Genomic DNA, 26,355 nt, shown 5'->3' on the forward strand with positions numbered 1-26,355 from the left:
GGAAGTGTCACAAGGGTTGAAGAACACCCAAACACAGTGGAATAGCCACCAATACTACTCAGGCTCCACATTTTATTAAAAGACAACAGTGTTTAGTTTTGATGCAAACAGCCTAATGTTCTCTCTGAAGCAAGTGGGCATTTGATAGCCCAATTCTTACTCAGCACTGGAGTGCTGCAATCTAGTTTGTGTTCTATTTAGGTATTCAGTACTCATGAGCCTGGGTAGTGTTGAAGGAGCAGGGCTAGTCTTGGCCATTCCCACTGACTCCTCCATGTGTGTGGTACCTACTGTAATGAAGGCTTGAACAGAGATACAGCTTGTCTGGATCAGGAATCCTGTACTGCGCTAACAGCCACAAGAATGAACTTTTAAGAGAGCTCAACTGTTTGGCTCACCTACTTCCCCAGGAAGATTACTAGATACCTCTTGACTATATGATAAAGATTTATATGCTGCTCATTGTGTCTCTGCTTCCCCAGGTCTCTCCCCCACCCCCCGCTGCTGCCTCCAACAGGGCATGGGACAGAAAGCATGCACATACATATTTGCTGGGTAAAATAAATAAGTCTTGAAAAGCACTTAGAAATGAAGTATTATGTTGGAAGAGTGATGCTTTCCCCTACTTTATGTACTTTTCACAGGACAAAATGTAACCATCCTCACCACCTCATTACCAAGGGTCGAGTGAAAGGGTAGCAAGAGGTTTCATGAACACCAAAAGAAGACCTCAAGGATGCCATATGGTGAGGCCATACTGATGTAATAAGCAGATTCAAGTTTTTAAAATTTGTTTTGTTCAAAAATAGATCTGGGTTTGCCATGATCACCCCTTTTCTAATTTCTTTCCTTCTAGCTCGTGAATGGAGGGAAAAGATCATAACCCTTAGCATTATATCCACACCAATGTTAAGGTTAATTTCACTCCAGCAAACCAAGAGAAAACATTACTTAAGGTAGGTATGAAACGAAAACTAAAGAGTGCAAATTGGGCCATTTTCAAAGATTAGATAACTATGCCCTGGTTGGGGGAAGAGGCAGCTCCTTATATGCTCTCTAGTTTTAAAGGAATTGTGAGTACTTGTCAACCACTAATGTTGATCCATTTTTTCTACTAAGTAGTTCTGCCTTGCTTTTTCAGCTAAGGTACAGTTATTCAGACATTATTCTATGTATTCCTGGGCTCATGCAAACTGCAGCAAAAAATCTGATTAATTTGCAAAGGGCTGGTGTGTGGGTGGTCCTGCTGTTCAGCACAGGGGCTGAATTAAAATAGTACTTTGACTCTTCCAGTCCTTTGATAGGGTTCTTCAAGAACAGACTTGCTAAATTAAAAAATCATTTTACTGGAACCAGTACAACAATATGTTATTTTCTCATCCAAATTAGAACATTCCGATTTGGACACAGCTATGATTTCCTAATAGCTTGCTCACAAGAACTCAGCTGCAACTCTAGATGAAGCTGGGAGTGCCAGGGGTGAGGGGAAATCCCAGGTTGCATGGACTCTTTCAGAAAAGTGATATGAAGTTGGTATCTGTCCAGCAGGCCAATGAAATTGCACGTGGATAGAATATCAGCTCCTTCATGCAAAGTATATCTTTCGTAATCTCTGTCAGGTGGCACCAACATACCAAGAGCACCTCAGTTCTCATAGATGCTGTCTATATTTCCTTCCTCCTATCATCCCACTACATGGGAGCTCTGTTTCTGCTTTACCTTGGCCAGTTTGCAGTTCTGATCTTCAAAAACTATCAGATCTTCCTCCAGCTTCTTCAATTTTGCTTCAGTGGTCACTTTCTCCAGCTGTAACTTTTGTCTGGCACTTTCCTCTTCCTCCAATTGCTCTTCAAGTTCCTGTACAAGGAACAAGAGAATATATGCATTTATTAGATAGATAAACATTGGACTGCTTACCATACTTTAAAAATGGTCACGAGGCCATACATGGGTCTATGCATATCAACAGCTAGTCATGAGATGAGCAAACAAACATGGTCCCAGGGTTTACTTGAAGCAGCATCATTTTCTACACTTCCTACTGAGACGCCACTATGTACCAAAGATTATAACAGCTGCTGAGTGTTAAATTATAGCCCATTACCTGAATGTTCTGCTGCATTTTCTTTTTCTCAGCTTGCAGATGCTGGCACCGCTCCTCCTCTTCCTCCACTCTTGCCTCCAAGTCATGACAGATCTCCTCTAGCTCCTGTTTCTTTGTTTGCAGGCGAGCTCTGATCTCTTCAGCCTCAGCACAGAGTTCAATTTCTGCTTGCAACTGCTCTTGCAGCTGCATCTTTTCGGACATGAGCTGCACAAAACAAACACATCTCTTAAGTCAATCTGAGGCTTCTGTTATTTTACTAAAGATGGAATCAGCTATTTTTTAAAAAAAACCTGCTGGATTTTATTCACACAATGGTGCATTGAAAAAGAAGTGGAAGTCTGCAGGATATTACACTACACTACATTTTGAATTAAAAGCTTTATACAATTCCTTCTCTATCAGACACGAAGTTCAGATTCAAACCTGATTACACCTTTGTACATTGTTAGCAGGATGGCCCAGAGGGTCCAAGGCCCATTTTGTGTGCCAGGGCCTGTATTTCCTGCCCCCTTCCACCCTGTTCTTATTAAAACTTATTAAAAAATAATAACAACTTTGCTTACAGCACAATGCTGGTGAAACCTTAAGCCACCCACTTATAATTTGTCCAGAGGCAGCTATATATATAAATTAGCATATATGCATTCTTCCATGGGCCTGTGCCCAAGCTCTTTAGCTTGTGCCCCCAATGTGCAGTGTGCTTCAAAGAGCCATTCACTTACAAAACACTATTCAAGATCAGCTATGATGACTACATGACTTTCAAGCATATATATGTAACCAAGGAGCTGATCAGCCACTTTTATGAAGGACAACCATCTATTCACCTGTGACTGGAGATTCTCCATTTCAGACACTCTGTTTTCTGCAGCCAGCTGCCTTTCCTTGACTTTGACCAACTCTTCTTCTTTGGCCAGCATCTCCTCCTCCTGCCTGCTCACTTGCAGCAAAGGCTTCACCTGCAGGGAATCAATTGGAGCACAAGTTACCCACGCTTATCAGCCAGCTGTAGAACACTTGCTTTGTCTTGCACAGAGTTTCAGAGCCCTGGTGTCCCTCCCAATGGTCAACAAAGTCCATTGGAAGGAGGGCCAATCCTAAGTATGCAATACAGGACATGGAACTGGAGACAGTGCCTTTAAGGGAGAGGATTACATGCTCTTGTTTGGCTCTGAAGCCTAATTTCCTATCACTGAATCCTTCCTCTGATTAGTACCTTTGTAAACAACCTCCACCATTGCCAGTTGCGAAGCTTCAAGTAGGCAGCACAATTCCTCTGGAGTACCTTCATTGCTGTTAGTTGCTGTTGGCGCTTGGCAAAAGCCCTGTAATGGGAAGAGGTGGGGAAAGCACAGGGTCAGATAAAAGCTAGATACCCTACTTACAAAGCCACGTTAAAATATTTCATTTGCTTTTCCCACTATATCATGCCTTCTCCATTCAAACGTTATGTTTGCTTTGTTTGTCTTTTACCACTATTTGTGTGAACATTTGGGGGGGGGGGGGGAGATGACTCAGTCACCAGTCACTCCATATTTCCCATCTCAATCTATTTCTGTCCTACTGGGTTCATACCACATAGTGGAACAAATGCCACCAGCACTTTTTCATAATATAATTTTGATGCTTTATTCTTGTATTTGTACAAATTGTGATGAAAGTTCCAGAGCCAATTCATTCTTAAGAGTGTGGTAACATTTTACTTTGATTCAAATGTAAGCTTTACAGTAAAACAGGGAACTTCAGAAAGCTCAGCATCCTGGAATTTAGATATTCCATCTTGTGTGTACCTTGGAAGTAATCTCTCAAGCTTTCCTGAATTGTTAGAAAATCATGAGCTTAGGCCAAATGTTGTTTTTCAAAGTTATCTAGAATTCAGAATGCCAGTAATTTATTGCCAACTGGATGCAGATGTTAGCTAACAAGAAGGATTATACATTACTTTCAACATACTTTCTAGCCAAGTAGCCTCTACAACATGCTTGGAACCCAATAATGACATCTGTGATTTTCAAATCTCTTTCTTCTTCAAGGTGGGCAAGGACACCTGCTCGGAAAAACACTTTGCTCTGTCCAATTCGGTAAAGGTTTGGATCCAGCTCCAAGGCTTTGATCTAAATGGCAATGAGAAGAAAATATTTATCATTGACTAATGAAGAGAATGCATTGCGGTGTATTTCTTCACACAATAACTGTTCCGTGGTGACTTAATGCTACTGAAGAAAATAAAAGAGACCTGAGCTTTCCTGCTGAGATGCTCATACAAAGAGTAATCCAAGGCCGTAATCCTAATTCCTACTACCAGGGAGTAATGCCCACGTAATTCAACAGGACTTGCTCCTGACACGGCATAGTTATGATTGCACTGTAAGTGCATCTTTAAAATGTATGTGGTTTAGGAGCTGCCGCCACCAGTGATTGTTGAAGAGCATGCCCTGAAACATACTCCTCCTTATGAATGAAAAACCCATCAGGAGGTAATGTGGAATTCAGATGCATGCCAGTTCCATCTTGAAATTGCAACAACTTAAGAACACTGCTCCACAGTAATGATTCATTAGTGATAAGCCAAGGTCCAGCAGGTCATCAATAGAAGCACACTTTTCATAAGAACACTAAATATGAATTATTGAAACATCTACCTAATGGATTGTATATTGCTCCCCTAATCCCTTCTTACGTTATCAGCAACAGGAGCAGAGGACTTACCATCAGAACACAGGCTTGCTTTCCATCCATGAACCCTTTGGGAATGGCATTTGGAGTCAGGATCTCATATCTAAAAGGAAAAATGGTACCATTATATCACTAGCTCATATTTGTTTGAATATTTGGCTAGTTTTTTATGAAGCACATGTAAACTCAACGTAACAACCACTATTGTCAAGAAGGGTACCCAGTCAAGTCTCAACACACTTAGCAGCAATGCAACTGAAGATCTCTCTGGGGTGTTAACACAGACTAAAAGAGTTGCGAAAGTGAGCAACTGCTTCTATTTTAGAGAAAATTTATGAAAAATTGGAATCCCTGGATAAGAAAGTGGAATCTTTGGACAAGAAAGCTGATGAACAAACAGCTAAAATCGACCAAAATACAGAATGTTTAAATAGATTAACTGGACAAGTATCCCAGAACGCACAGGCAATTGGGCAGTTGACGGAGGCCACAGTAGAAAATCGGAAACTGGCTGAGGACACTAGCCAAAAACTAGAAAATTTAGAACAAGAGGTAAGACCACTCTGCAAACAAGTAGGGGAACATCAGACTTATTTATCTATGATAGAATTGCGGAACCGGGAGAGTAACTTAAGGATAAGGTCGATACCAGAAGTGGAAGAAGGCAATCTAGTTGAGTTTTTGACTAAAGAATTCTCCAAGTTTTGGAACCTAGAGGAAAAGGACTTTAAGATCGTCTCAGCTTTCAGACTTGGAAGACTAGTAAAGAAAGAGAAGCCCAGAGACTGTTTGATAACACTGAGATCAAAGGAGGAAAGGGATAAGATTTTGGGCCTACACTACGGAAAGTCACTGGACATTTTGGATAAAAGAATTGAAATTTACAAAGATATTCCTAAACAACTGTTGGACCTTAGATCTGACTATTTGGAACTGGTCAGACTGCTTAGGGGCAACTCAATTATCTTTAGGTGGGAATTTCCCCAAGGATTATCCTTTACTTTCAGAGGGAAGAAGGTGAAAATTAGAACATTGGAAGATAGAGACAAATTCTTTACTGCATACGGAGAGGACCTCCAAAAAGGAATTGAACTACCCTTTGGGCCTGGAACACCGGCGGTACCGGCACCCTCGGAACCTGAAGATCCAACGAATAAGATACCACCCCGGGAAGAATAACCAGACTATTTCAGGATGTCTCTGCAACTTTTGAGCTGGAATATAAATGGCTGCAACATCCCGGAAAAAAGGAGGAAAATATTTCACATATTAAAAAAAGAACAATTGGACATTATTTGCCTGCAAGAAACACATGTGACTAGGCTCCACAGAAAAGTGTTAATAAATAAAAGACTTGGCCAGAAATTTATATCTTCGGATAGAGTAAAGAAGAGAGGTGTGGTGATATATGCAAAAGAGAGCCTGTCACCCAAATTCCTATTCAAAGACGAACATGGAAGAATTTTGGCTATTGAGATACAATATCAAGGAGAGAAGCTTTTGATATGAGGAATCTATGCACCAAATGAGGGGAAATCGGAATTTTATAAGAAGTTGCACGAGACCATGCTGGATTATCTGGATTACAACAACATCATTATGATGGGAGATATGAACGGGGTCGTATCAACTAACATGGATAAGTCACAAAGCCAAAATGTTACAAAAGACGGCAGACTACCAAAGACTTTTTTTGAAATGACAGACAATATGGATTTGATTGATATCTGGAGGACAAAGAACCCCTTGGGAAGAGAAGGAACATTTTTCTCTGAAGCCCAACTGACTTGGACAAGAATCGACCAAATATGGATATCTAGAGGTCTGGCACCGAAGGCCAGAAAGGTGGAAATCTGCCCAAAGACCTGCTCCGACCACAATGCGATTAAGATGGACATGACACTATTACCAACCGGCTCCTTTAGATGGAAGATGAATGACAATCTGTTTAGAGATCAGGAGATTTCTAAGAAGGCCCAAAAAGTTTTAAAGGATTATTTTGAGATAAATATGACCACTACGGTGGAAAAAAGAATCATCTGGGACGCAAGTAAGGCCGTGATGAGGGGGTTCTTGATACAACAAAATGCTGTAAAGAAAAGGTCACAAAATGAGAGGAAAGACAAAATCTTGGAGAAAATTAAAGAATTAGAGAAGTTAAGATCAAATCCGAAGTCAAAGCCGATTCTGAGAGAAATTAAACTTCATCAAGCACAATATTCTAAATTGATAAACCAGGAAATAGAGTGGAAGATTAAATTAATGAAACAAAAAACTTTTGAATCGGCGAATAAATGTGGAAAACTGCTAGCTTGGCAGTTGAAGAAGAGACAAAAGCTAAACACAGTCACAAATTTAGAGATTGAAGGAAGAAATATTCAGAACCCAGTGGATATTAGAAAGTGTTTCCAGAGATACTTTAAAAAGTTGTATACCCAAGGGCCGCAAAATGAGATTGGGATTAAACAATTTTTGGAAAAAAACGGTCTACCAAAATTGTCACAAGGAAATAGATCAATCCTGAACTGCAAAATAACACGACAAGAGATTGAACAAGCCATTCAGAACTTGAAACTGGGCAAATCTCCAGGCTATCGCCTCTGGAAGCTAAGGCCCGAAAAAGACTCAATATGGAGGCCAAATGGCCGAAATATTGGGAAATTCTAGAAAAAGACGGAGACAATTGGAAATTGCAGAGTTTGGAGAAAATGAAGGATAAAGTGCGAGACTGGTTACACTACGCTCAGATTAAGGAAGTTTTTAAAAATGATAAAAAGTTAGGGTTCTAGGTGGAGAAATCGAAATTGGAAACAGAATTGTTAGAACCTAAGACTAAGGTACTTTCAAGAATGTATAACTTGCTGTTAAAATGGAACACACAAGATGAAATGGTTAAATCGGCTATGATAAAGTGGGCACAGGACATTGGGCACAATATTATGTTTGAGGACTGGGTAAGGTTGTGGACCACTGGGCTGAACTTCACTGCATGTAATGCTTTGAAGGAAAATGTAATGAAAATGATATATAGATGGTACATGACCCCAGTTAAACTTGCCAAAATATACCATTTGTCTGATAACAAATGCTGGAAATGTAAAGGAAATGAAGGAACATTTTTTCACCTCTGGTGGACATGCCCTAGAGTGAAGGCCTTCTGGGAAATGATATATAATGAGTTGAAAAAGGTATTTAAGTATACTTTTCCCAAGAAACCAGAAGCCTTTCTCTTGGGTATGGTCGGCCAGATGGTGACAAAAAAGGATAGAAATTTTTTCCTGTATGCAACAACAGCAGCAAGGATACTCATCGCCAAGCATTGGAAACCTCAAGATTTACCCACACTGGAAGAATGGCAGATGCAACTGATAGACTATATGGAACTGGCTGAGATGACCGGCAGAATCCGAGACCTGGGAGAGGAGAGGGTTGAAGAAGACTGGAAGAAATTTAGGACTTATTTACAAAAATATTGTAATTTGGTTGAATGTTAAGAAGGATGCTAGATCATAAATAATTGACCACCACTAAACTAGATGGAATTAGGACGATAAGTAGATTGAGGAAAATATAAACCATTTGGAGAACTATTAGACTATATTTAAAAGAATGGGACCTAAGAATATAAACAAGATGACAATTTGCTGGTTAAAATTTAAGACGATGTAAGTGGGAGCGGGAGATGTGAGGGAGTCCAAAGAGGTTTTGAAAATATGTTATGATATATGCTATATTGTTGATTATTTTTGCATTTGTATTTTAAAAATCTTAATAAACATTTATTAAAAAATAAATAAATAAATAAAAGAGTTGCGAAAGTGGTCCTCGAAGCAAGCCCCTGGCCTGCTAACACCATATAACTACTGAGTGGGCCTCTGACACTGCTTGAGGCTGACCAGGGGCTTTAAAAGGCCGCCTATGAAGAATAGACTGCTAGCTGGCAAGACAATTCTCTTTACAAACTACATGCAGAGTCCTCTGACAACCTACGAGCACTTCACATAATGCATTCAATACCATGCAGAGTAAAGCCAATGCCTCAGTTTTACCTTTGTCTGAACTCCTGGAAGACAACTCTGTTGGGAAAGCCTTGCCTGCAGATACGGATTCCCTCCAGTACTCCATTGCAACGAAGCTGATCCAGAACTAGATGTGGATCCAGTTTTCCAGCCTGTGAAGAAAAGACACTGTCAGGGACTCAGCGGGAGCGCAGGGAGGAGAGGAGACGGAGAGCGAGGGGGAGCAATCTGAGGGCAGCGTAGGAGAATATGACAGCAGCCCGATAGATTCCATGAGCCTCTCCAGCGAATCGGAAGATTCACAGAAGGGGGCGCCGATGGGCAGGGCAAGGGGCGACCCAAGGGGGACACCCCAGAAGCAAGGGGCCAGCGGGGACTCCCAGAGCAGCAGTTGGAATTCAGGACCAGCTTCCCCACCAGAGCGTAGTGGGGGGGGAGGAGTCCCAGGTGTCAGAGCCCACATATGCACCACCAGCGAGAGAAGATGAGTCAGGGTTGACCACGCCTCCATCGGAAAGCGAGTTAACGGTCAAGAGGAAAGTTGCAGGCTGGGCGCGCGCGCCAAGTTCAAAGGTACAGGCAAGCGGCACAGAAGGTAGCCCGGATAGGGAACCAGGTCCTAAAGCCCGCCGGAAGGAGGGGCAAGAATCGTCAGGGTCAGCGTCAGAGGAGTCCAGGAAGGATGAGACCCTAGCGGGCAGGAGGGCCCAGAGGAGAAAGGAACTTAGGAAGAGGTGGAGCAAGGCGAGGGTCTTAAACTGGTGTGGAAGGGGAGGAGACTCAGACGGGACTTCGCCGGTCTAAGGTCGAGACGTAGAGCTGCACGCTGCGGCTTTAAAATGGAAACTGAATCTCAATAAAGACTTTTGTACATAACTACAGCCTAGCGTTGGTCCTCTGTGAGCTGGGACCTGGAGGCAGCTCTGACAGACACGTTCTTATTATAGGACATGAGGCAGATGCTTGTGGATTCCCTGGTGGTAGTCAACAGGAGCATTTCTAGCAGCTTATATTGCACCCCTCCAAGAGAAGTCCTAGTCACAATCATGCTTCAACATGCCTTGCAGGCCTTTTCCCATCTGGCCTGGAAGGTTGGGGCCCTGAATAACTCCAGCTACAAAAGCTGAGGCGACTTAACAGACTCTTGGGCTGGGGTGTTGTTTGTTTGGCGATGGGTTGTTGCTGATGGGTTTTTGTATATTTTAGATCTTGAGGTTTGTGTGGAAACTGTTTAGTTTGGTTGTGTATTTTCGAAATCTTATTTATTCATTACGATTACTTTCGTTATGTTGCAGCTATTCCCCCCCCCCCCCATGTTGCAAGTTGTCTTGTCCTATTGTGCAAGCAGAAGGCTACACATGCAGTGTTGGATTCCAGGCTGTATGTTTTGTTTATTGTACGCCCGCCAGCGAACAACAAACACTGTTCCTGTATTTTTTTATGGGGGGAAAAGTTCGTTTCTCAACCCCTATTCCCACTGCAAGTCACTAAGGATGTTCTTTAAAATGGAAAGTTAGGGCATAATTAAATACTTCACTATTTTAGTACTAAGTAAATGCCATTATTTCTCATTAGGTTTGCAAAGATCTTTCCAAGTGCAATGAAAAGGTGCCTTCTAATAGTCATATAGTGAGTAAACACAGCATATCTCGCAAAGGATTAACAACAAGAAAAAATCCAAGCTAAAGCAGCCACATACAAAGGCAGGGATACAGCTGTTTTTCCCCTCATTATCCCCTACCCCTAATACAGGCAAGAGTGGCAATCTATATTAATCTTCAAGTCACTTTTGATATGTGAGTATAGTACAATGCTTCTTTTTACCTTCTTCTCATGGTTGGGGATGATGCAACGGACAAAGTTGGGGTTGGTGTTCCTCAGGGTAGCCATCAGCTTGGCCAGTTGCTCCTTGTACAGCTGTCCTACTGTTCGGAACATGCCCTTCCTGGTCTTAAAGGCCCCAGGCAATGCTGTGTCTGACATGCCAGCCACCTGATCCAGCCCAACTATGCGATCAACTAGAGGAAAGACACCAGATTGTTAATATTTTCCCCTAAACAGCTTTGGTGAGAGAATGCCTAACATATCTGGATACAACAAGGATAAAAGGAGTTTGCAGGATCCATTTGCTTCACTCCTCTACAGATGTGGAGGACCAATTCATCATTTGTATTGGGCAAAAACAAGGAGGGAAGAAAGCAGCCAACTATTAAAACTAAGATCCATCTCATGCCTGAGAGATTTTAAACTGCAATTTTATGTCAAGGTCTAGGAGTAAAGTAGAACTGGCACAATGGGTTTGATTTAGACAAAATATTCTCTCTCATGCTTGATGTAACCAAAAAGGAAAAACACTTCTCACAATGCTAGCCCCTACAGACTCAATATTTTCCAATGAATGCAACCAATTCAAGTAATGGAATTATGTAAGACAAAGTTATAGCAGTCAACAGTCAAGCCAAGACTGCACTTGGAAATTTTTTACAGGGTTCCTGCTGTAAAATTTAAAATATTTGATCAGACCTGGTGTAGAGAATCAGATGTGATTTAAAAATCCATTTTCTAGTACCAGACAACATCTGTAAGCTAAATATATTAACAAGATTCATTTCTCCTTCTCACTCTGATAAGGAGTCTCTCCCTGGTATATCCCATGGGTCATAAATGATAGAATTTATGAAATCACTGCCCAGTGTGCCATGTTATAATGTGCGTGTGTTTTAGCTGGAACAACTTGTCTCACTGGACACAAGGAGGCAGTTTAGTATTAGCATGTCACAGCAACTGTCCCTCAGTGCTAAAAGCAACTAAGCCTTTTGTTCAATTCTTTTATTTACCAGTTCGCCATGTGCCATAAAAGAAATAAATTATGTAAGATGATTAAACCCCTCTCTTAATATTACTACAATGGACAAAAGATAGTTCAACCAAAATTAATCATTCTAATCATCAGAATGAGCCTAATGGGATAGATCAGGTTTTTAAAAAATGCAATCCACCAAACCACTGAATTCTGCACTCAAGCCAGCCACTGCTTCACATAGCTCAATGAGCATGTGGCTGTCAAAAGCTCTTTCTCCCCTAAAAAAATAAGAAAAGACTCAAAGGAAGACCTTTAATACGTCAAAAAAGAGGACTGCATTAGAGACTGAAAGACAAGATCATTGCTAAGGGATAATGTACTTGTGCTTAAAATTATGATGCCTCACCCCCCTCAAAAAAACCAACAACAGTAGAGTCAAGACTGGTATAGAAACAAGTTGTGTTACTGAATGGAATCTTAAGAAAAGTATTCATAAAGTTGATTGGCAACTTCTCTTAAAGTTGATGGCTAAACATCAGCAATCTGTACTGAGGCAGCAAAATATGTAATTTCTCTGAACAGAACCTTCATCCAGGGTGATTAGCTGCATCCTTTGGATCAGTAATATTAATAGTTCTAACTTCAGCCACTGGATAACCTAATTACTGCTCCTCATACACAAAAATATTCAGGTTAGAGCCACATATGGTCATCACTCCATATGGCACCACTAGCAATAAAATAATTTATACAGTAATTTTAGATAGTTATTTGTATGAATCACTAAAGCAGTACCATCCATGTATTATGTGTTGCTGTGCCTGTGTGATCACACCTTGTTAACAAGATCAGTTATTTTTCCAAGCCCAAGAGGGTCTACTAGCAAAAAAGCAGAGGGACTGAATGAGACAGACAAGCAGGAATGGCAAAGGGGCAGATAAGATTTATTGGAAGCATTTCTTGCATGGCTCTAGAAGGAATCACACACGACACGACACCCGGGGTTTCTCAGTCACCTGGTTCTAGATGAAGAATAGGAAAGTGTTGATAGAAATAGGCTCTCTGAACGTTCTGCATCTCTGCAACAGAGACGTCAAAGAAAAACCCAAGAAAAGAGATAGTAACAGTGAGAGTCAAAGCAGATAATCCAGAGTGCAAGATACCTAATGGCACTGGAATAAGCAAAGAAATCCTTAGAGGCAATGTTTGGTTTCAGCTCATTACATCCCATATTTGGATGCGGTAGAGTACAAGGAACATCGGTTTGAATGTTATTCTGAAATGCTGCCTGCCCCTGACAGTTTGACCCTTTTCCAACCTCTCCTCAGTTCAGCAACAGGAGGAGGATAGTATTCAGAATAAAGCATACACAAGTTTTGGATCACACTGATCACTGACATTTTAAGGGAGTAGAAAGCCCCTATATATAAAGTGCTTGAAGATATTGGATAAGCACTCTAAGAAAAATATGCAAGAAATCTGGTTACATACCATCTTTCCACAGTTCAGAAACAAATTTATCAGAGGACTGGTGTAGCAGAGTAGCAATGTTGTCATTAAGGGGATCCATGTTCTTCATCAGCCACTCATCAGCTTTGTAGTCAACCTAGAGAAGAAATTAATTCATTAATATTAGCTACAAAAGATTAACCTTGCCTCAGTATTGAGGAAAAAGAGGCAAAACTATGATTGCCACACTCTTGAAATGGAACATGATTCTAGAAATACTGTACTAAGTGGTGAAGCTTAATTATAGTTTATTGTATGATTTAACTCAGAGTAGATCACATAAGTCAATGGGCTTCAAGTCATGACAAACTTAAGTTACTGATTACAGTGGGTCTATTCCAGCTATGACTTAGTTGGATACCACCAATGTGAATTATCCAGAGCACCTCAGAAGTGCTAGTCAACAAGTGCTTAATCTGCCACTGTAAGGAGAAGAACGGAAAGGCTGGATCCGCAACAGTTCATGTGCCTTGCCATTAAATGGAAAGTTGTAGACCTTTATGGGAGCACACTGCTTCCTTTCCTAATGTGGAACTTGATCACTACATAGCTTTCACTAGCCTAAAAAAACCCCTCAAATCAGCAGGACCTAAATTGTCCACAGTTCAGTAGCACCTCTTTGCTTTTCCTTCTACTACAAATACAAGGGCCTACCTTGCCAGCATAGTGCATAATGCAGAAATCAGCTTTGTCTTTTAGCTGCTTTGGCTTCTGAAACTTGGGATGAGTGCCTTGCTCCTGCACCACCTTTTCCACAAAGCTTTTATCAGTAGCTTTGGGGAACCAGCATTCTTCATCCAGTAGGGCCAAGATGCCAGGAGGTCCAGCCTGTGTTAAAAAAAGAAAGCAGGTGGAAATCAGCACTGCTATAAAGATTCATGGTTTTGAACAAGAAAAGCGCACAAAATGAAATCTATCAATTGCTCTTAGCAAAGCAGCTTTCCAGATTAGCCATAAGCAGTCTCTAAACTATCCAATTTCTTGCTCCTTTTATATGCCACTTTTGAATTCTACATTTAAATGACTTTTTGCCAGTTTATTCAAATTAAATTTATTATCTTTTAATTGTAACCTAGTGCCTTCCACCATGGAATCCAAGGCTGCTTACATGCTGTTCCCCGGCAGTTTCATACCTAGGAACTAACCACATTCAACTACCTCCGCTGCAGCAAAGTGGTGGCCTCATAAGCTCATAGGCCACACTTATGTAGATAAATTCAGCTTCTTAGCATAAATCAAGAGGTTTGTGCATACGGGCCTTAAGCTCACTGCAATAACTGTTCTGTACTACCCAGGACCCGATGCATGAGTCACTCACCGGTTTTTCTATAAGATCAATACAGGGCTGCAGATCCAGGCCAAAGTCAATGAAGTTCCATTCTATGCCCTCACGCTGGTATTCTTCTTGCTCCAGGATGAACATGGTGTGGTTGAAGAGCTGCTGCAGCTTCTCATTCGTGTAGTTAATGCACAGCTGTTCAAATGAGTTCAGCTAATTCCGGAAAAATAGAACAACACAGGTCTAGGTGAATGCTGCCCACCAAACGGTTACCTACTAGTATCCCCATTTCTGAACCAACATTCAACTACAGTTTCTCCACTGCCTTATTTACTGAGATGAAGAAGGCATCTTGTTAGGTGCTTAGCAGCACTCATTTGAGCATCAATTCTAAACTTGGAGCAGCAGACATCTGCTCTCCACTTAGCAGCAATCCTGCATGCCAATTCTTACTTTACTGAAAGAAAGAGTATTTGACAGCAAACATTATATTAAGGTTATTTATTTTGTTCCAAAATCATTTTTAAACACAGTCATTTTGGATTTTTCAGGCATACCAAGACCATAATATTACATCTAACACTGAAAAACTAGGACCGGACCCTAAGTTTGCTCATGTTGGCTGAAGTGTCCCGAGGGAAGTTGCACTCATAATGCTCCCACCAGTAGATGGGGGAAACGAGATTTGCCAATTCCCATCCCATGGTCTAGAGGGTTGGGGGGACCTCTGGGGTACAATAAGATACAGTGCAGGGAGGGGGGTGATCAGCAAAAACTGCCTGTTCCTCTTTCTGCTAGAGGGATGCTCTGCTGGATCTTGGTCCAGTCCATGGAAGGAGACCTTCCATTTGTGAAAGCCTAGTTAAGATCCAAGCCACAATCTTTCAGAAAAGGAGCTTACACTGGACTTTAAGAATGTCTCTAGCATCTCTTCAAAAGAATTCTATTTTGTTCCTACTTGCTGCCTGGGGTCACTGAAAAATTATGTGACACGAGTACACTATGGTCCAGTACATCAAAGGTGGGCTCCCTTGCATTCCTTCCTGGTTGAGCCCTGGGATGAAACTGGAAGAACCACAGTTCAAGTGGAGGTTCTTGGTTGACATCCCTCCTTGAGCAACACTAACATCCAATCACAGTATGTTGGAATTTAAAAGTGCGGCTGCCCTTTACTTACCTCAAAGATTTCAAAGCCAGCAATGTCAAGGATTCCTATGAAAGATGCTCCTTGTCTCTTTGTCTTATCCAGTGCCTTGTTGATACGCATCACCAGCCAACGAAACATGCGCTCATAAGTGGCTTTAGCCAGAGCCTCAATGGCAAAGTCAGCCTTAAAAAAAGGGGGTAAAAGTCACATGTACAACCCAAACCAGATGGCAAAAAAACACTATCACAATTGTTAAATTTAAGGTTGCAGTGCCTGAATCATTAGGAGCCCCATCAATTGTCAGAAAGTTAAATCTTTCGTAAATACTCGCCTCTACAAAACAACATGCAAGCGTCAGCCAATGCTACAGGGCTGGTACTACCATATAAAAGCCTGAAGCAAGAAGAGAGGCAACTCAGTTCAGGAGAAATTCCCTCTGGCCTGATGGACACCAACAGAGAGATCATGGCTTTTTTTACTTTTCAGAACATCATCTTCTTGAATCAACTAAATTATGCAAAGATAATCTGCAAATATTCTTATCTTACTTTCAAATACGGAAGTTTTTTGTAGTTTTTTTAAAGGCTTTTGGAACTTTTCAGCTTTCATCCTGTTTTTACACACCATACTGGCAGCACGCATACAGAATGTTGCTGGGTGGGGTGTGGGATGTGCATGGGCGCAGGAAAGAAACATGAACACCAGAGCTTTACATTCCCAACTACTACTCTTTGCATTGTTCCAATATGGAGCTTCACAGAATGACTCTAGTTAGGACCAGTTGGGAATTCACCCTTTAAAGACTTGAAATACATTCCTATGCACCTTCAGTTGAAAGTAAGCTCCACGGCATTCAATAGGACTTACTACAGTGAATAGGACTGCAGTCTAACTCTCAACACACGGCTCATACTCATTTCCTTGAAAACCTATTTGACAGGTCCGTCTCTAGAACCATTTATGTGATCCATTGATCATCTGTCTACATGTCCGTGTAAAGATACTGCTTATTCTTTACTGTCTTTGTTGCAAACCTGTACAAAACATACCTGCTCTTTAGTTTGAGCCTTTTGGACGTAGTCTCGTCCCACTTTGATACGAGGGGTGAGAATTCCTCTGCTGAAGTCTGTCACATTGATACCCAGAAGGTGGGAAACTTTCTGAGCAGCTACAAGAGAAAGAGCAAAAGCCAAGTTTTAATATTTGTTTCTTCCATTTTACTGTGAAAATGAGTATTTTTAAGTACACTGCTCTGCAGAGTGTCACTTAAGGGAACCTAACAACTTTTCAAACACAGGGAAAGCTGAAACCATTGTTCTTTGTGTGCTACAGATAGAGATACAGAGGGTTGATTATTGTTTTGTGTATGCCACTCATTTGTTAGAGAAACTCTAGGTTTAGTGCATGATCTGAAGGCAAAGTATGTAGCAGCTTGCTGAAACCAGGCAGGAAAAAGTCTGGTCACTGTCTGGATGAGGAGTTCCACATTGATAGAACAGTGAGAGTTACATGTGATCATAAAATAGTTATTGGGTTTTCTAGGAAAGGATGACAACAATCCCTGCCTGTTTTTGATTGACAGACTTGCACTACCAAAGAAATATCTCCGTTACAAGCCTGATTAACAAGGTGTAAATCAGTTTAAGTGCTAAATTCAGAGTTACTAAGAAAGGTGTGCTGATTTCTGAAGGTTTTTTAACAGCTTACACTTGGCTGCTTACAATTTCTTGCAGACTCGAGTACCTGCTGGTGGCTCCACCAATTCCATGAGCATTTATGAATGAAAGACTCCCTGATTCAGAGAACACAGCTACACTTCCCCTCACCATTTAAGGCACTTGAGTTGTAGATGGCATCAGGTCTGGCTTACTGAGTCAAGGTTTTACTGCCCCTCTGGCTTGGCATCAAATTTCTAACATTTGGTGTTCAAATGCCAGAAACCATGATCACAGCAATTTCAAAACACACAAGCATCTGTCTCAGTCAGGAGTTTCACATTTGATATTAGAGGGCAAGTGTGACATTTAAACTAATTTGTTTCAGCCGTGAATTGGAAGCAGGTTCCATCACAACCCCACTCAAGTCCTAAATGCATGCCAGCTCCCATTACACAACTGGAACTCAGTTTCTGGCTGTTCCCTCATTCACCTTCTACCTGGCAGAAGAAAGTCTGTAATGCATACTTGTTCTAAAATATTGATGAGGAGAGATATTCACTCCTACAGATCAAGAATCAATATCTAGTTATGATGATCAACTTCCTGCAAGCGACCCAACCCTAAAACAGTCAGGTTTGTGTCACTGTAGTTAATCCCAATCATACACAGTTGCTTGTTGTCTATTAGTTTTGTTGCTCGTGTTCAGCTTTCCTCGCCTTCTTAATGCCTTGTCTACTCCCTTCCTCCTATGTCCTCCATTTCTCTTCTGCATCTTTCCTTTCAACTACCACCAACTGACACTGCTCCCTCACTCTTTCCCTACATTCTACACTCGTCCTGCGTTCTATAATGTAATAGCAACAGGCATTACATGTGCCTATTCACGGGTGGTTGCAATTAGACAGTGGATGACCCAATATTTACATGTAGATAATATGTTTGCCACCAGGAGGCAACAGCAGTTACCAAGGATATCCAGTTTACATCAAAAAGCCATCAAGGGTATTGCTGTGCTGCACACACTCACTAGAGTCCACTACAGTGCATATTTCCACTCTCGTCTGACTTCATATGTGATGCCAACATTTTAAGAAGTGGGCTCTTCCACAAAGCAGCACTGACTTCTGGCCCATGGGGGAATTTATTTACCTGTATTGTCTGGCATGGAGGCTTGGTCTGTATTGCGCTCCTTCTTGAAGACAATATTGCCAAGCTGAAGAACACCCGATATCACCTTCAGCAGACCTAAAGAAAACACCCAAAAGTTACTACATGTCACTTAAGAAGCACACCAGGCACAGATGAACGAACGACCAATTGTTTCATTCCCACTAGCCTTTTGGTATATCGGAGTCACACAAATGGATCTGCAACAAAATGCTTCTGTTCACCGTCCCAGTCAGCCATGGCCTCCTCAACAATACTCCACACCATTTCTCCTCTTATCCAACATCCAGTCTTCCATGTTTTGGGAGGGTCATCCACCTTTATTTTTTTTTATCTCAATATTTCTTGGTACTTCTACAAACCTTGGAATTTTCTAAGCCTTCCCAAACCTCCCTCTAGTACCTATTTGGTTACACATTGCATTCATGTTAGATTTATATTCCGACCATACAGCCTACAAAACAATTGCATGCATGCCTGATCAGAAATGTAAGAAACAGTAATTCCTGGAAAAGGCAAGGTGGCTCAAAGGACATTATTATCATCCAGCTCATGAGCCCCACAAGTCAAAGAAAATATTTTTTTTTAAAAAAAAAAATCTTACAACCTGTGACATTTCAGAAAATGTAGCATATTCCGCTACCAAATACTGAAAGGCATCAGTATTTGGTAGCAGAATATGTAATACAAAGACACTGACACATTTTGCCTAACAGATTTATTATGAAAGAGGAGAGTGGATGTTACTATAATTGCATTTATTAGTCTTTTTTCACAAGTGACCCAAAGCAGCTTACAAAATCATACATTTGGGTCCACTCATAAAAGGTCCAGGAGGAGCACTGATATTGTATATGCAATGACGTCTAACCTTTTAATCTTCCAAGCTTCTAAAGAACAAAGTGGTAGTGCTAACACTTTGTGGCAATGCCAGCACTGAAGCAGGCAGACTCCGGAGTCACCTACAATTAAGTTACCCCAAAACATTGAGTCCAATGCTGTATTGACAGATGCAGACAGTCACTAGGCCCTGTCTCCTGTGATGCCGCATCTGCAGTCAGGTATGTCTTACAGGCAGGGACCTTGGTGCACTAAGGATTCTGACACTCAGGATACAGTACTAAGTTACAGGAGCTGCATGTTTACTATGAACCATGCTGCTGTCTCTAATCAATGAGGGCTACTTACTTGCCTGTTCTTCATGAGTTAAGAGCCTATGGGAGGATCACAGACTTTGCCCCACACAACACAATTGGGAGAGTATCATGATTAAATATTAGCTGTGGAAAAAATGGGCCTGCAGATACTCTACTCTTTCAAAGTCAAGTATCTCATTTTAGGTTTCAGTACCCCTGCGGGGTTTGTCTATTTCTGGGTAAACATCCCAAGCTCCAAACTTCCAAGCTAAGGCAACCTACATAAGTCATTCCAAAAACACAGATATGATGGACCAACTTCTCCAGCCAAAAAGTTACTTTTTATTCAATTTAAACAAACATGTTTTAAAGAGGTTTAAAGCTTTGAGCCTAAAATCAGACTTTCAAACCACCTGCCTTCCAGATGTGGGATCTTCACATGCTTAATACTGTATAGTATTTAATGCATTCAGCAGCTGAAACAGGGAAGGAGGAGCATTTTTTCATCACTCAATTATGTTGAATGGTTTATTTAAATATTAAGGTTCATTATTGTTTCACAAGATGTGTATCTCTTTAAAGGCCAGAGTAAATATCATGACCTAGTTTTACAGCTGTGAAACAGTATAGCAGGTGCTGTTAAGTTGTGTTAATTAAGCTGTGTCAGCAATTGGGTATAGTATATAAAGAGCAGTGTGTACCTCTCTCAGTACCCTGGTGAATGGGTCTATGGATGGGTCATACTTAAAGATTGAATGTAAAAGGAGTTTTTGTCTTTGTAATTAAAGTCAAACAATATATATATATATATATATATATATATATATATATATATATATATATAATTCCTGAATCTGTGGTCTCCCCAGCACGCTTTCTGCAGTGCAATTAATCTGCTAAATACACAACAAATTACACATCTAAAAACCTTTACACTGGATGTTCATCCACAACACAAAGCAGTAGGAGCAGCTGTTTTAACCAAGCTTGAAAAAAAGGTGGAAAGAAAGCTGGACGGCTTGAAATGTAGGCTGGCAAGCTACATGCTCGTGTGTGTGGTGTGTGTGTGTGTGTGTGTGTGTGTGTGTGTGTGAGAGAGAGAGAGAGAGAGAGAGAGAGAGAGAGAGAGAGATTGTCCTTTTGAAACCTCTCTTTGCAGAAAGACGGTACTTGCCAAAATTAACCTGAATGCAGGGAAAGGCCACTATCTAACATCCCCAGATAGGCGCATGCAGATCACTAATTTAACAACTCAAAGTATCCAGGTGCTTGGGGATTTCACTGTTATTTAGCAATCTTCACCACAACCCGCCTGCACATCTAAAGCCTTTTTTAGAAGCTTCATACCAATCTGCTCTTCATCTGGAATGCCCATGATCCTCATTGCCTCCATCGTCTCTTGAAACATGTCCTTGTCCTGCTGACCCGGGATTGTAACGTGCCCATTAGAAAGGAAGCGGTATTTGTTGTAGGGCTCCAACAGCAAGTCATCTAAAGAGGCAATAAAGTTTAAACTTTAGTGCACAACTTCAGGGTAAACATTCAGGGCAAGTAGCAAGGCTTATACGACAAGTCTGACAGCTCAAATATACAACTACTCGGTATTAAGGATGCCTTATTAGGCCTCCTATATTAAACCCTAGGCTAAGTATTCTTGCATTCCAGCAATTGCTAGATCTTCAACATTAAGCAGAAGCTTAATGTTGTTTCCATCTGAAAAGGTTACGTGAATCTTTTTTCATCCCTTATCTAGAGATCTAAACACTGCCCTGCCGATAGTTATGCAACAGTAGTAAACGGGTAAGAACTATCCCGCATCCACAAAAAATGGTTAGTTGGGTTAACTTCAATTAAATGGTGTCTAACTTCAATAACCCATTTGGTACAACACTTATGGAAAGCAGCAGAACCAGCTTACTTACAAAAACAGTAACTCCCTGTTGCCTATATTCTCACCCGTAAATCATTTGAAGGGCAATTACTTGCTGCAAGTTCAGTAAATTCTTTTGCAGTATTCTAAGAGTGCTGTTAACACTCCTAATTTGATGTTTCTCATGTCCTTAATTAACTCAGTACAGTCTTCAGATAAGGAAATGTTGACATTGGTTGAGACTGACAAAGCTAGATCAGTCTTGGGGGAACAAATACTATACAAGAGGAAAGGGTTAAAAAAAAAGACAGAATGCCTGTGCAAAGCACTTCTAAAGAGACTACTAGTAAACTAGGAGTCTATAATTTAAGCACCAAGTACTCACTCTTCAGGTGTTCCCCTGCCCCGGTCAGCAAGTAATAGAAGATGTGGAATGTTCGTTCTTCTTTGGCCTGACGTATTGCTCTCGATTTCTCCAACAGATCTTTGGTAAGTTAAGGGAGAAAAAACAACTACCCATGTCTACATAAATTCTATGTATACAGATTCTCAGGTAGCTTGGCATCTTTCTCAGACCCAAACTGGGCAAGTTGTTTTTGCAAAAACCTCTCACATTCAGGAATTAAGCCTCTATACTTTGAATGCTTGACTTCTGTTCATATTACCCTCTCCTTCTGTCACCATACTACTATTAAAGAAAAAGATACATAAAAGACTTTTCAAAAACAAAGTACAGTGGTACCTCAGGTTACACATGCTTCAGGTTACATACGCTTCAGATTACACACTCCACTAAGCCAGAAATAGTGCTTCAGGTTAAGAACTTTGCTTCAGGATAAGAACAGAAATCGGGCTCCGGCAGCGCGGCGGCAGCAGGAGGCCTCATTAGCTAAAGTGGTGCTTCAGGTTAAGAACAGTTTCAGGTTAAGTACGGACCTCCGGAATGAATTAAGTACTTAACCCGAGGTACCACTGTAACCCAGTCTGCATGAACTTTAAGTGTGCAGGAGTTTGGCAGAACAGAATAAAGGGTTTTTGGGGGAGGATGTAAAGAGTTGTTATTTTGGACTCAATGAGGTATGTTTAAAAGGCAGCTCAGGTATTACTCTGCCAGATTGAGGCTTCTGCCCTAGCAGCTGAGCCCATAGTGCATGTGAGTTAACACAAATGTTCACAAATGCTGTATTAGTGTTGAACTGGATCACAAGTACTTCAGGAAGAGATCTTATTTTAAATGTAGCTATAAGATCACTATTCATGAGCACTTCAATTGAAGGTTGCCAAGCTCTTCTGAAATTATCGTCTTCATAAAAGGCAAGTGGCTTCTTCAAAGTACAACTTCAAAACACTATCCGCCCACACCTTTTCTTAAGCCAAGGTGCCTGTGTGCTCTCCCCCTCCCCCCCCCCTTTAGTTGTTATTTGGATTTCCCTATCTGTGGGAAGGATACAGGTCTCAATATTGGCTCCTACAATGTAGCCATTTACATCAAAGTTGATTCTGATGAACTTTCCCTGAAAGGAGAAAGAAAACAAGAACAGTTAGCCGACTACACATATTGTAAATGTGGGATATACAGCTGCTATTCTAGATTTCTATATAAAACTCAGGCTCATTCTACAGAACAGCCAAGGAACTTGATAACGGGATACTCTTACAAGCATTGTGACTCATAAATTAGATGGATCTCAGTAGAGGACCAGGACCCATCTGCCGCCTCAGATGCCACTTGTAGTGAAGGCAGGGAAAATATAATTTTAAATAGGCCACTTTGGCTTCTATTCATTTCCAGGTGCTTTCCGGTAACAATGGCACAGAGTATTCAATATCTAATACCACACCATTATAGCTTCAGTTTCCTTTTAAAATAAATGTTTCAAATCATTCTTAAAAAGGATATTGTACACAGTAAACAGATAAGTATATTTGATTTTTTGTTTATGACTACTTCATTATGTTTATGTAGTTATGTAATTTTTTTATATATGTTGTAAGCTGCCTTGAGCTTGGTTTTAACTTTGGAATGGCAGCATACAAATAAAATGTTTGCTATTGCTAACTATATCAGAGGCAACCAAGGTTTAGGATGACTCACACATATAGTATTAATACGAGTTTGTGGATAATCTGCTTGCCCCAAATACCCTTCAAATGCAGACAAGGTGAAGTTTGTATCCAGAACTACATCCAAGGCCAAACAGCTAAAACCACAATCAACTATATCCTTCCCCTGCCCCCCAAACTTCAAATGCATAATTCAAGTAAGGAGGCAGATACTCACAAATCTTGAAGAGTTGTCATTCTTAACTGTTTTGGCATTTCCAAAGGCCTCCAAGATGGGGTTGGCCTGCAGTAGCTGCCTCTCAAGCTCCCCCTGGAGTCAGGAAATCAGACATGAAAATTACTTTCAACCCATTCATTTAGAAGGTGATATATTTTGTCAACTCCTGGCTCCAAACTCTTATTTCCATAAGTAGCACTGTGTAGATTGTTGTGAGATGTATGCCTTAAGGAATACACTTCCTTAAGGGTAAACTAATCGCATCAAAAGAAAAATCTCTCCATCCAATAAACTCAGAGAAACAAAACCTGCTGCCTTCAAGGTTTATATCATGGGTAGGCAAACTAAGGCTCGGGGAGCCGGAGCCGGCCCAATCGCCTTTTAAATCCTGCCCGCAGATGGTCTGGGAATCAGCATGTTTTTACATGAGTAGAATGTGTGCTTTTATTTAAAATGCATCTCTGGGTTATTTGTGGGGCATAGGAATTCATTCTTGCTTTGTTTTTCAAAATATAGTCCGGCCCCCCACAAGGTCTAAGGGACAGTGCACCGGCACCCTGCTGAAAAAGTTTGCTGACCCCTGGTTTAGATGAATACATAGCTGCTGAAAAACTGTTCCATTTTTGCTGACCTAAGATCACACTGCATCAACTTGTCCTCCTATTCCAGCTTTCCATGTTTCTGAACTTGCTTTCCACTGGACTTTAGTACCTCCCATAGCTCAGATTCACAACTCTTCGGTTTCCATGTAGCACCAAATCTGCTGCTGGTGCTACAACAGTTGCAGTGTAAACTAGACAGTTTTGCTCACTCAGCTGAATGCAGGGCTAAGAAAGGGGCCTTTACTCAACTGTTGCTTTGGGTTTCCTGTAAGTGATCCAACTTCACATACATTTAGAAGAGCTCTGAACTCTGCTGTCCGTTGTGCAGCTTGGTACCACAACAACAACAACAACAGCAGCAGCAGCAACATTTATTCATGGTGACAGTGGGCTGTTGGGCCATGGGAATAGATTCTGGCTAAGACAGCTGCTATCCATCACAGACCACCCCATCAGCTGTGCAGAAGGAAGCAAAGCCTCAGATGAGTGCTGAAAAGTTTATTTTGCCAGCAATGTAGAATTTCCTCTATTGTCACATATGTATGTGTGCTAGGAAGGCCTCTGCCCCCCCCCCCCAATTCTCCCGTTTGATCCTGCAGTGGAGTCCTAATCCTTTGTTTGTTACTGCAATCTGTTGCTATGGAAATGAGTGATGTCACAAACCGAAACACTACAACTTCAGCGCAGGGTCAAGATCTGAAGAAAAGCTATGTTTAGAGGAAGCAGCAGCAGCTTAAATATTCCAATGCAGGACTCCAGGGCTAAAAATGTAGCTATAAGGAGCAATGGTTGCTTTGAGTGTTTTTCTGCAGTCAACAGTAATTCATTGCACCTTTTTCACTAGAAAAATGGGGGGGGGGGAGAGAATTAAGAAGAGACACAAATGGGTTGGAGCCAGCCACTGAAGGAAGGGGGAGGCTGTTTTAGAGACCCAAAGAAGCACAAGCTATTGTAGCTGCCCATATAAACTTAACCAGTGAAGAATTTAGAGAAGGAATTGGCTACCTAGATGACAGTAAGATTAGGGAAACCTAGAGCTTCCAAATGCATTTGAAACAAGACGTTGCAATGCATACTCATCCTAAAATAGGAGTGCTGTTTCTTTTTCCCCAACTATGACTTCTGGGCATGCTCATCCCAAAATAGGAGTGCTGTTTCTTTTTCCCCAACTATGACTTCTGGGCATGCTCAGTCCTCAATGGGTTGTTGGGGGATTGTCCTCATAGGGCTGCGGGCGTTGCTTAAGACTTCTTCAAATATGAGACTCCCTCAATCCAATACCACTATCTTGTTTCTCAGCAGTCCCATTTTAGCTTAATTTCTGCCAGCACTCACCACCAACAATTCTTAGTAGAGGGAATGACTGCATATTGTGATCAAGTAATATACAATGTCCTTTTTTTTGAAATCTCTGATTCATGAGTTAGGGTCTGTTCAGATACTATTTACCACCAAGAAGAGATCAGGAACATGACTTAAGATGTCATTGTAGAGTACCACAGAACCAAGGAAATCCCATACCCTATGCAATTTCTTCATTTGATCACACAACAGTGAGGGGCACATGAGCCCAAAGCCTGTTCCTGGACACAATCCCAGGAGTGAAATAATGTCCTAACAGGTCCTCAATATGGGTTGCTAATATTTATTTTTCTTCAGTTGCAGCCTAAACTTTTTCATTCTTTTTTGTGTGTCGCATAGCCAATTTAATAATGCATGTCACTACAGCCACAGATTCTGTTCCATTTGGCCACAGTGTGGGCGTGAGCCTTTCATCATTTCAGAAAAACTTGCATAAAGAGTATCTTCACAATTTTCCCACACAGCAGCTCCAAATACTTCCTCCAGGAAAGAATCCAGGAACAGTATCACCCTTGGGAGTCTTAAGATATTTGATGTCTGGTCCGGAAAAGGCTTTAAAAGATTTCCACCCCTCTACTCATGACTAAAGCCAGCTGAAGCAGATCTCAGAAGGGATTCAGAATGAGAAGAGACAGTTTGAACTAATTGTCCCACCTTGGAACTAACCAGCCGGTCTGCTGAAACAGCAGATCATGCCAACCTCCTCCTCCAGCAATGCTGCTGCTGCTGAGAAACTTTA

The 26,355-nt window shown here is 41.2% G+C and overlaps 1 protein-coding gene and 1 long non-coding RNA gene across 3 annotated transcripts in view; one reads left to right on the forward strand and one right to left on the reverse strand.

Moving 5' to 3' along the window:
* MYH9 (myosin heavy chain 9) overlaps positions 1–26,355 on the reverse strand; it is a 78,153-nt gene that overhangs the window by 14,253 nt on the left and 37,545 nt on the right. The window contains exons 6-23 of the mRNA XM_079992125.1: positions 23,653–23,745; positions 22,822–22,885; positions 21,757–21,855; positions 20,849–20,992; positions 18,348–18,443; positions 16,590–16,708; positions 15,571–15,723; positions 14,433–14,606; positions 13,769–13,942; positions 13,097–13,211; positions 10,627–10,820; positions 8,833–8,954; positions 4,817–4,886; positions 4,061–4,221; positions 3,324–3,432; positions 2,935–3,066; positions 2,105–2,311; positions 1,720–1,857 (exon numbers count right to left, since the gene is read on the reverse strand). Coding sequence (XP_079848251.1) covers positions 1,720–1,857; positions 2,105–2,311; positions 2,935–3,066; positions 3,324–3,432; positions 4,061–4,221; positions 4,817–4,886; positions 8,833–8,954; positions 10,627–10,820; positions 13,097–13,211; positions 13,769–13,942; positions 14,433–14,606; positions 15,571–15,723; positions 16,590–16,708; positions 18,348–18,443; positions 20,849–20,992; positions 21,757–21,855; positions 22,822–22,885; positions 23,653–23,745 — 2,364 coding nt within the window. The remainder of the gene's footprint in view (positions 1–1,719; positions 1,858–2,104; positions 2,312–2,934; positions 3,067–3,323; positions 3,433–4,060; positions 4,222–4,816; positions 4,887–8,832; positions 8,955–10,626; positions 10,821–13,096; positions 13,212–13,768; positions 13,943–14,432; positions 14,607–15,570; positions 15,724–16,589; positions 16,709–18,347; positions 18,444–20,848; positions 20,993–21,756; positions 21,856–22,821; positions 22,886–23,652; positions 23,746–26,355) is intronic.
* Positions 648–18,341, forward strand: LOC307225368. 2 transcript variants are annotated; one of them, XR_013842938.1, is made up of 3 exons: positions 648–746; positions 10,378–10,505; positions 17,274–18,341. It is a non-coding gene; the product is annotated as an uncharacterized lncRNA (long non-coding RNA). The 2 variants fall into 2 exon arrangements; XR_013842939.1 differs by lacking the exon at positions 17,274–18,341 and adding an exon at positions 10,864–13,087.

The sequence above is a fragment of the Podarcis cretensis genome, assembly GCF_951804945.1.
Source record: "Podarcis cretensis genome assembly, chromosome: 10".
Taxonomy (NCBI): Eukaryota; Metazoa; Chordata; class Lepidosauria; order Squamata; family Lacertidae; genus Podarcis; species Podarcis cretensis.